The following is a 9663-nucleotide window of genomic DNA, read 5'->3' as shown; positions in this document are numbered from 1 at the left end:
GCGCTGTAGGTAGATTCTACACACTACGCACGCGCCGGCTGCAGGACCATGTCCATATGTCGCACTTTCTCCACGCGCGCACTGCAGCATGTGCACTTGGAAACTAACTAACTAAAATTACTTGAAGTGCAGCCCAGGAAGAACGAGGCGAGTGTCGACAAGTACTTCACCTGATTTTGAGATTTAGACCGCGTTCCTTCACTAGCAGTAGGCGTCTCGACCGCTCAGGACTTATCTTTGTAAAATTCTGCTTGCCTTATCGATGAATCCTTTTCACTGCCGGCATGTCTGTGAAGCAAGATACTGTGGACAAGTGGATTGCTGAATTTGATCCCAAAAAAGAATGGATTCGCCCAGAGTCGAGTGGTGAAGCTGTGACCAAGATATTTTGCAAGATGTGCAGGGAGAAGGCGTCCTCGCTGCGTGGTTTGATAAATTACAGCACGGCGTTCGTTGACGGTATAAGTGGAAGTGCACTGAAGACTGAATTGTCGAGGGAAAAATAACTGCTATTCAAAATTGTTGCGTTGCTATACAAACGTCGGGGTGTGTAGCAATGATTGCTACGCAATTTCTTTGAAGTAAATTAGTCTCTGATGTAGTATCAAAATACAACCTGAGAATATACAAATTAAAATCATGATTTATGTGAGAAATGCGCAAAAAAATAATATGGCTGCTAAAGGGTACCCGTTAACCCGCCCGTTAAGAAATTTACCCGTTCGTTAGTTAAAGGTACACCCGTTTGACCCCTAGTAAAAAAGCAAACACTGACCCGGGCCCGCCACGGGCCGGCTCAGTGATCCGACACCGAGCCGCCGGTGATGATGAAAACAAAAGAGCAGGAAACGACTCGCGTAGGCACACATTGCACACGCACACTCAACTCTACTTCAAAGTATACTCAGTCACGGTGCGGCGGGCAGTGCCATGCCACTCAACTCTGTTGCCGCATCATAGTCTCTAGTCAAAACAGTCTAGCTAATTCAATGATCATCATCACTCTAAATAAACAATACAAACAAACAACAAACAAATCATAAGTTATTAGGGCGGCACTCGAGCTAGCTCGGCCGCGTATACACGACTATACTGGTGCGACAGTCAGTTTAATAATGATTTTTACATGGATCGACGACATCACACTGTGAAAACAACGACACCATCGTTAACAAAATAGATACGACATTGAAGAGAGCAGGCATGGGCCCGGTTCTGACAGAGAATATACTGGTATAGGGCTGGCGGCTAGTATCTCTACTAAATGTAACTATGGCAGCGACTATAATAATGACGGATGCTACAGTTCTAATATCAGATAGGGAGCAGTTCAATCCGGTGTGTAAACGAGTATATATGACAATCTCTATATCCGTTGAGGGCAGACTAAACTTCTGATGGGGACACGTAATGGACAGCTGTGGTACATCCGGCAATGATCGCGGGCACAGGACGAAACTGGTGCCGATGGTGGACGCACTCCGTTCGCTGTATAATGGGACGTCGTCATTTCGGCTGGGGGTGTGCACCGGAGTGGCACACTCAACACAGTGTGCACACTCGCATATACAAACATCGGCCGTGCATGTCAAGTGCTGTGTTCGGGGCGGGGTGATGCGAGCCTCAGTGCAGTCTCAAGCCACGTTCATCGACACGTACGCTCGCACAGTAGGGGGGGGGGGGGGGGTACTCAGCACCACACATGGCAGCGACAAGGACAAAGAAAGAAAAGAGCACATCTCACAAATGTATGCAGTTCACACAAAACACAACAAAAAGGAACAGGTCAAGGTCAGGTCAAGCGTTCAATGTCGTTGAAGTCAAGATGTATTTGAGGCTCCGTGTGGTGCGATGCGATTCGGCAAAGCTGCACGCATGAGCGTACGGCGGATCCAGCCTGGCAACTTGGAGAACACATCGGTTACAAAAACAGTTTATCTCGGGTCTCGGGTGAGGAGTGTCAGACGAAAACGTTGCATTGGTGTTACTGCGACCTCTGGCTTGGTCAAGCTAGAGGTAGTGAGGCAGTGAGGCAATGAGGGCCCAGGGATAGCAATCCGAGGCAGAGCACTGACAGAGACCCACTGGCACGGTCAAGCTAGAGGCAATGAGGCAGTGAGAGGGGGCGCACCGAGGTAGCATAGCACTGCCAGGGACCCGCTGGCACGGTCACAAACGTACATACATCACTGTAGCGTCACTCGGGCAGAACATCGGAGGTGACGCCAGGGCACAACAGGCACTACTAACACCGGAGCCAGGGCATAACGGCCACTGGAAGATGAGCTTATGATCGCCATTACAATTTGGTAACCACGCTGCTGCTGTCGATTACTGAGAAGCTGTAACACATCTGCTGGGATGCAGGACAAGACTAGCAACGGACTCTGTGCGAATATCATGACAGGGCCACTCAATCATAATGACATCATTCCATGGATACAATGACATCATCATCATTGTCATGTAGGTAACAAAAGACATATGCCGGTGGCATCATGGCAAATGAGTGACATCATCGTGCAGGCAGCATTACATCACATGACATCACCGTGCAAGGAGAAGCAGGACATCACAGCGTAGAGAGAAGCAGGACATCACAGCGTAGAATGGACAAGTCACCAGGTGTCATGTATCAGACCAGAGAGGCTTGTCCAGACACACAAGTACTGTACACAAACAGCCATCAGCAGAGTGGTGCTCTGGAACTACGAATCACTTCTTGGGGTGGAAGTGGTTATAGACGGCAGAGACGTACGTCATTACGGAGTGCCACTCTGGTTGTTCCATCTCCACTATATCCTCGGTGTCCTGCAGGCAAACAAGGACAAACAAAGGTATACGCATACACGTACACACACGCATGCACATACACACACACACACGCATTCACGCATGCACATAGTACACATGTATACAGAAGAGCACAGCAAAACACAACGAGTCACCCAAGGACCTGTAATGCACACCAATGCACTGCACTAATAAATTAGTAATAATGGGGTCTGGACTTCAACACACCACTACGACTACAGCACTTAGGCCCACGCTCGCGTGCACAGACACATGCACACACGTAAGCACGTGAACACACGTACCAGGAGCTTGGAAATCCCTATCTTTTCTCCTTCGTCGAATGCCAGATTCAAGTTGTACGCCTGCGAGACATCGACATAGAGAAGAGGCAATTAGCAGAGGCAATGGATGTCAACAACACTGAATAAATAAATACTTGACGCGTTCTAGTTTCTCTCGTTTGTGTCCAGAGAGCTTATTGCATTTTGTAATCATCACAAGCTGAATGTTCATGGAGTCTCTACGATCATAGTATTTTCAGGCGCCAAAGAACGCTGCGTCGAAAGACGAACGGGCTAGAATTTCACCAAGCACAGTGTGACGGTATATGCACGCACTGGCTCAGCTATGTATAGACTAAACGTTTACTGTCAGAGATAAGAGCAAGCGAGGCCAAGACCCTGATACCCCCACCCCCTACCCTCCGCAGGACATTGTTGGGTAGGACATTTTGCCACAGGACATTTTGCCACAGGACATTTTGCCACAGGACATTGTGAAGCAGGACATTGTGAAGCAGGACATTGTGAAGCAGGACATTGTGAAGCAGGACATTGTGCCACAGGACGTTGTGAAGCAGGACATTGTGGAGCAGGATATTGTGGTGCAGGGCATTGCACCGCAGGACACCTTGGCACAGGACATTGTGGCAAAGGACACTGTAGTGCAGGATATCATTTTCATTGTGACTAGACCTAATCGGGGGTTTATTTATTTAAAGGGGAAGTCCGGTGAAAAATTTAAATTTCAGGGTCGGTAGAGTTTCGGGCGCTGAGTCGAATGGTGTTGGTCCCACGTGTCTCCGACAAAGCGTTCTCGAGATATTTCCGTTTGAAAAACTGAGTTTCGGGGGCTGCGCCATGACGTCATGCGGCCGCGCCACACCCTCTGCAACGTCATAGCGTGCAGCTAGGTCAAAAGGAGTGCGTGAAAGCAATAGTGTCAGTGCTATTTCAAATGATTTGGCGACTGATATTAGTTGGTGCAAGCGACCCCGAAGACCTGTAACTCCTTGTGAGAGTGAGGATGCAGCCATGGCTGACCTTCATGAGTTCGGTCTGGGGCTGAGAACCTCGGTATTCAGCTGAAGAAATGGCCGCGCGGGCCGGTCAAGAGTGAGCGCTACTGAGTTTCCCGCTGATGAAGAAGCAGCAGCTATTGCAGACGAGGCTGATGTAATTATCAGATCGCTGGAGAGCAGGGTCGCCAAAATGGAGAAGAGTGATGCGAGTGCTCTAAATGTTGTTCCATACCGATTCGCGTAGACTCCAGTAGCCTGCCACATGCCATGGTGATGTTTTGGTGCGAACTTGGAATATTTCGGACTACTCAATTGGAGAACAGTGCAGGCTCTTTGAACCACGGGCACGACTCTTCGCTCGCAACGCTATGGAATCTGAAAGTTCTAGGTCCGGGAGCTGTTCGCTGTTTTGTCACTTGTCACGGTTGTGCACTCATCGCTGTAGCATAAAATAATGAGGCGGGAGCGGAAAACTAAAAGTAATTTTCTTTCTCAAAGCACAATCACCGGCACCGGCAAGGAGAAACGCACGTTCTCTGACTACATGACTGTACAATACGACTGATACGAGTGTAGTACATGACAAGTCCGTGTGTTGACTAGTTTTCTGAGTCTTGTGTCAGTGACTCGAGTCTTGTTGTAGATACTACCCCAGCACGGCAGTGCGGGAGTAGTTCCGTCTGTGATGAGTTTGTTGACTTTACTACAGCAAGATAACACACTGCACGCACTGCAATCTCTGCATGCACGCAGCGCACAGCGCGTAGAGGCTGACGGAAAAAGTCCAAATCGGAAACGGCTAAAATACGGTATAACCTCGAGGTTTACCGAGCTGAAAATCACAGAGTACGTAGTGTTTGTAACACTGAATCGAATGGTCTTGGTCCGAAGAAGCTGCGACAAACGGTTCCCCAATCGAACGCGCTCCGAATATGGCCATTTTTGTACACAACTAGATGGTGTGGCTACCTGGCTGCACGCTGTGACGTCATCACCTGGATCTGGGTGATGCGCGCTCAAATTCGCACATGTTCGATTGGGCGTATCTGACGAACCATAAGCCGCAGCCTCCTCGGACAAAGACCATTCGACTCAGCGACCCGAACTCTACGGACTGTGAAATTTAAATTTTTCACCGGACTTCCCCTTTAAAGGGGGGGGGGGGAGGGGGGGGGGGGTAAATATAATAAATAACACTGGCCTATACAGTGCTGGAGCTTGAGGCTACAGCAGTGCACACATTGCTATTTCCTACCATGTTGTTTGGATCCAGCGAGGCCACGTCAATGGTGCCTGGTTGGAAATGTTCCAGCAGTGCGCAGAAGGCAATTCCGTTGCGCCAGCTACGATGAAAGTTCTGAATGTCGACGTTCTGCGAACAGTCAAGGACAGCAAATGGTTGGATACGAGTAGGTGATAATGTTCCAGTGTAAACTGTTCAATGAAGCCAGGCCCGCCGGAACCGGTCCGGTTGGTCAGGTTAACACCGGACCAACTTTGTAGGTACCAACGCATGTTCACTGCTGAGAAGGGCACGCGTCCCCGCCATATTGCTCACAAAGTATGAAAGACTGTGGTACGAGACCGTACGACTGGACCAATTGAAAACAGCTTCCGGCGGTCCTGGAAGCAGTTCAGTATAAAGGACTATGGATAAAATGAATATAACATTCTGTTGCCAGATGGATATTCACATGTCTGAGGGAGTTGAAACAGGAAAAGTCTGGAAGAACAATCACTGTCACCACCTGGACTCAAACCAGGGACTCTTGCTTATGGCCAGCAATGCTCCGCCACTAAGTTATGGTGTAGTCGTCATCTAAACAGCGACCGTTCAACATTTTTCTTCCGACTTTAAAAAATTACGCCACCTGTGAATCCACATAGGTTGGCGGGATGCAGCCATCACAGTAACCCACACACTTCACGTACAAACTAGCACGCGGGAAGCCCCAAGTCATAAAATCTTCACTAGTTTGAGGGAAAGACACTAACGGGAAAAGTCTGAAGAAAAGATTGACTGTCACCACCAGGACTCGAACCAGAGACCCTCGCTTATGGCCAGCCATGCTCCACCACTAAGCTATGGTGTAGTCGTCGTCTAAACAGCGACCATTCGACATTTTTCCTTCCCATTTCGAAAAATCACGCCACCTATAGTAAATCCACACAGATTGGCGGGATACAGCCATCACAGTAACCTGCAACACGCCACGTACAGACTGGCACGCGCTGAACCCCAATGCATACACGTTCCGTAAGGTTCAGCGTCACAGTCGTCCGGGCGGTCTCCCTGCACACTACGGCTACCCATGAGAACACAGACAGTGATATGCACACCCGCGGGCAAACCTAAAGACAAACAAAAAGTGAGCTGCTTCGTTCATTCTCTGTCATCTACCAGAAGTAGTCACTGACAAATTGTGGAGAGAAAAAAACGTTTCTGTCAAAACGAATCTGTGCCCGTTGGTTGTCGATTGGTTGTGTTTCTATCAATAATTGCAAACAAAAAGTTAGCCACTGCATGAAAAATGCAGAGGGAAAGGCAAGGAGGAGACAAAAATTATTAGAACGAGGTCAACCCCGTTGCCTAGGAGCTGACCAATCAGCGACTTTCCCGCCGAGGGCCTTATCGAAGTTTAATTAAATCCCACTCAATCGTAACAATAATACTATTATTTTGTTGTCGGTGGTCTTACCTCGCAGTTCAAGTGCTGCTTACACCACTGCAGCAGGGCGCCGCGCTTGCTCTTCACCTGGAACTTGGAAGCGGCCTGGACGGTCGAGGACAGCTTCTTCCAGTGGTTGAGGCCCGGGCTGGTGCCAATGTTCGCAGTCATGGACGGCGAGCCCGGAGTGACTGCCCTGCTCGTGCCCGGTGACGTTGCAGCGTTGGACGTGCTAAAGTGCCTGAAGTAGTACACAAGCAACAAAGAAGAAACAACTTTTGAAAAAGCAAAGCATGCACCGACGCGTGTGAAGCCTGAAAACTAAAATCCTTCCTTAGGCCGCGGTCACACCAAGCGCGATTCAGCCATTCAGCGGAAAAAAGCGCTTTTTGACGTCATCGTCGCTACGGAAACGGCTGAATTTTCGGCTTCAGCCTTTTTCAGCAGTCAGCCGTTTTCAAAGCGCTGAATGGGAGCGCTGAATGGATTCAGCCACTTTCAGCCATTCTGGCGCAGTGGCGGGAAAAATAAACTCGTTCAGTTCTTGCTTTGTCCGCATTGGCAGTGGATTGCTTTCTCAACCTCAATCGATCTCAAGGTTTACCACAGCTCACGGAGATGCCCCGTGCACGTAAGCAGTCGGCTCCCGGGCCCAGGCATTCCAGTCGCAGGCGCGCCTCGTCGTCCCCGTATGCCGACACTCCAAATCGAGCCCCTAGCCCTGCGGACCATGCGGCCGATCGTTCCGGCAATGCCCGTGCGGATCGTTCCGGCAATGCCTGTGCGGAGCAGGACGATATCCCGCCCGCCGTTCCCCAGCCGGCCAGCTTACTCACAACTGGCCTAAATCCACGTTCCGTTACGGCGGCCGTGTCGACGGCCCTGCACCCCCTGCTGGCTCGAGTCGAGCGCCTTGAGGAGCGAATTTCAGCTCGCCAGGATCTTCCAGCTTGCATCGTGTTCTGCCACCTTCCGGCTTTCGTTGTTGGTGAAACTTCTCTCCTTGCCTTTTTGTCGGTCATCATGGAATCCTGGACAGTAGCACTGGAGCGGCGACTACTGGAGTTTTGGTTTGAAACAAAAACCAAGTATGAGACCACTATGAAAAAAATACCAGAAAGAGAGCGTGGATCTTGGACGAACTGAAGAAGTGTGCTGGAAAAGGCGGACGGGAAAACAAGAGAAAATCATATTCAAAAATGAGCGGGAAGAAAAAAACTCTAGCACACAAAAAAATCCAGCCGATTTCGCGAAGTGGTGTGACCAACCGCCCCATTCAGCACAAGCCACTTTCAGCGCAAGCGGGAAACGGCTTGTTTGGTGTGACCGCGGCCTTAGACGAAGAGCGTCGTTGCTGCTGTTGTTGTTGACTTTTATTTTACTTCACCAATTGCACAGGCATGATTGCCTTCTCACCGTCCCATAGGTCCGGTTCTCACAGAAAGATGAAGGCCAGGTTGAAATTATATGAGGAAATGTATAGAAATAAAGACATGCAAGCGGTATAATTATTATTATAGAAATGATTGTTATGTGTGTATGTTGACAGTGTTACACATCACTAACGATAGTAATTTTATAATAATTATCAGCATTCTATTGCTGAACCTAAGGGCACGTTCGTCCAGATTCGGATCAGATTCTCCGTCAGGCGAAATAGCACGTCATAGTACATTCGAGATCAGCGGGAAGAAGATGACGACGTCCACTAATTTGGTATCTGTGCGCACGAATCTGCTGTGTGTGTTACTCTGTGTGTCAGCTATGGCATCATCGCCTGTGGTTCCATGCCTAGCATGTACGTCTGAACCATCCTGCAAAGTTTGAATGACGTAGGTTGAGCGATCGCTCCGCGAAACATACTTTTTGAAATTCTCTTCATAGTATATCTTCCACCATTGAAATTTTGCTGAGAGGGGTGGCTTGCAACCTCGATATGGCTTGTTCCAGGCATGCTTTGGAGCCATCGCCTGTTGAAACAGTGGGGGGAAGCTGCCCTGCAACTGTTCCAACAGGAAATTAATCGATCCGAGAAAGCGCGAGTCCGCGAATCTCGGTTGAGTATTGAGTATTTCAAGCCTTTTCACGACGAAGATGGAGTTCTTTTTGGAGATGGACGTCGCGGCAAAGGACATGGTGTCTGACTTCTGGCGTCTGGTGAAGCCAGGGATCATTTTGTCCAGTCAGGTCGGCAGCCTAACCGTCGGTAAGCTTGTGTTTGGATCCCGTTCTGCTCGATGTGGTAGATCACAAACAATTTGATATCGCACAAATTGATCTCAGCATCGTGCGTACGGTATTTTATATTCAGAAAATCCCAAAGTGTCTCTGTGTGGCCGTCCTATGCCACGAGAAACTCCAATCAGGCTCCTATGTCCTCTGCCTTCATGATTGAATGTCCACTTCGTTTGAACAACGAACACAACAATCAAGGACGGCTTTGCAATGAAAAATACAGCTATACTGGAGCTGAAAAAAAGAAGAAAAAACGTGCTCAGGATGAGACTCGAGTACATGCATACTCTCCCAGCAGGTGAAACACAAATTTTTGTGAAAAATGCGTGTCGCCGACTGACCAGTAATTTCGCCTGACGTGGAGCAGTTGGAACAGCAGTTCCCAATGAAACGGTACAGCAGTAATTCTCACCCTACATAGTGCATAGATCTGCACGCTGCAGTTTTCATCGGGGTTTACAACTTGCTCTGGCTACGCCAGCCCGGAACATGTTCTGAACATTCCAGAACCAGTACAGCCCGATCGAACACCGCTGCTCTTAACGACCCCGTTCCAGATCAGACCAATCAAATGCACCCTAAACCAGTTTCCAGGGAGCCTTTCTCAGGCCAAGGTCCAGTATAAGAACCATAGCCTTGTTCTGCAAACCATGTGAATCAAGT

The 9663-nt window shown here is 49.0% G+C and overlaps 1 protein-coding gene across 3 annotated transcripts in view; it reads right to left on the bottom strand.

Moving 5' to 3' along the window:
• Positions 1-852: 852 nt before the first annotated feature.
• LOC135820922 (cytospin-A-like) overlaps positions 853-9663 on the bottom strand; it is a 44648-nt gene continuing 35837 nt past the window's right edge. For all 3 annotated transcript variants that reach the window (XM_065333984.1, XM_065333982.1, XM_065333983.1), the window contains exons 13-16: positions 6796-7006; positions 5352-5468; positions 3099-3158; positions 853-2811 (exon numbers count right to left, since the gene is read on the bottom strand). In XM_065333984.1, the coding sequence (XP_065190056.1) occupies positions 2716-2811; positions 3099-3158; positions 5352-5468; positions 6796-7006 (484 nt within the window). In that variant the 3' untranslated portion in view covers positions 853-2715. The remainder of the gene's footprint in view (positions 2812-3098; positions 3159-5351; positions 5469-6795; positions 7007-9663) is intronic.

This window comes from Sycon ciliatum, chromosome 7 (genome assembly GCF_964019385.1).
Source record: "Sycon ciliatum chromosome 7, ocSycCili1.1, whole genome shotgun sequence".
NCBI lineage: Eukaryota > Metazoa > Porifera > Calcarea > Leucosolenida > Sycettidae > Sycon > Sycon ciliatum.
Note: the sequence above shows the minus strand (reverse complement) of the source record. Positions and strands in the feature narration are given on the sequence as shown.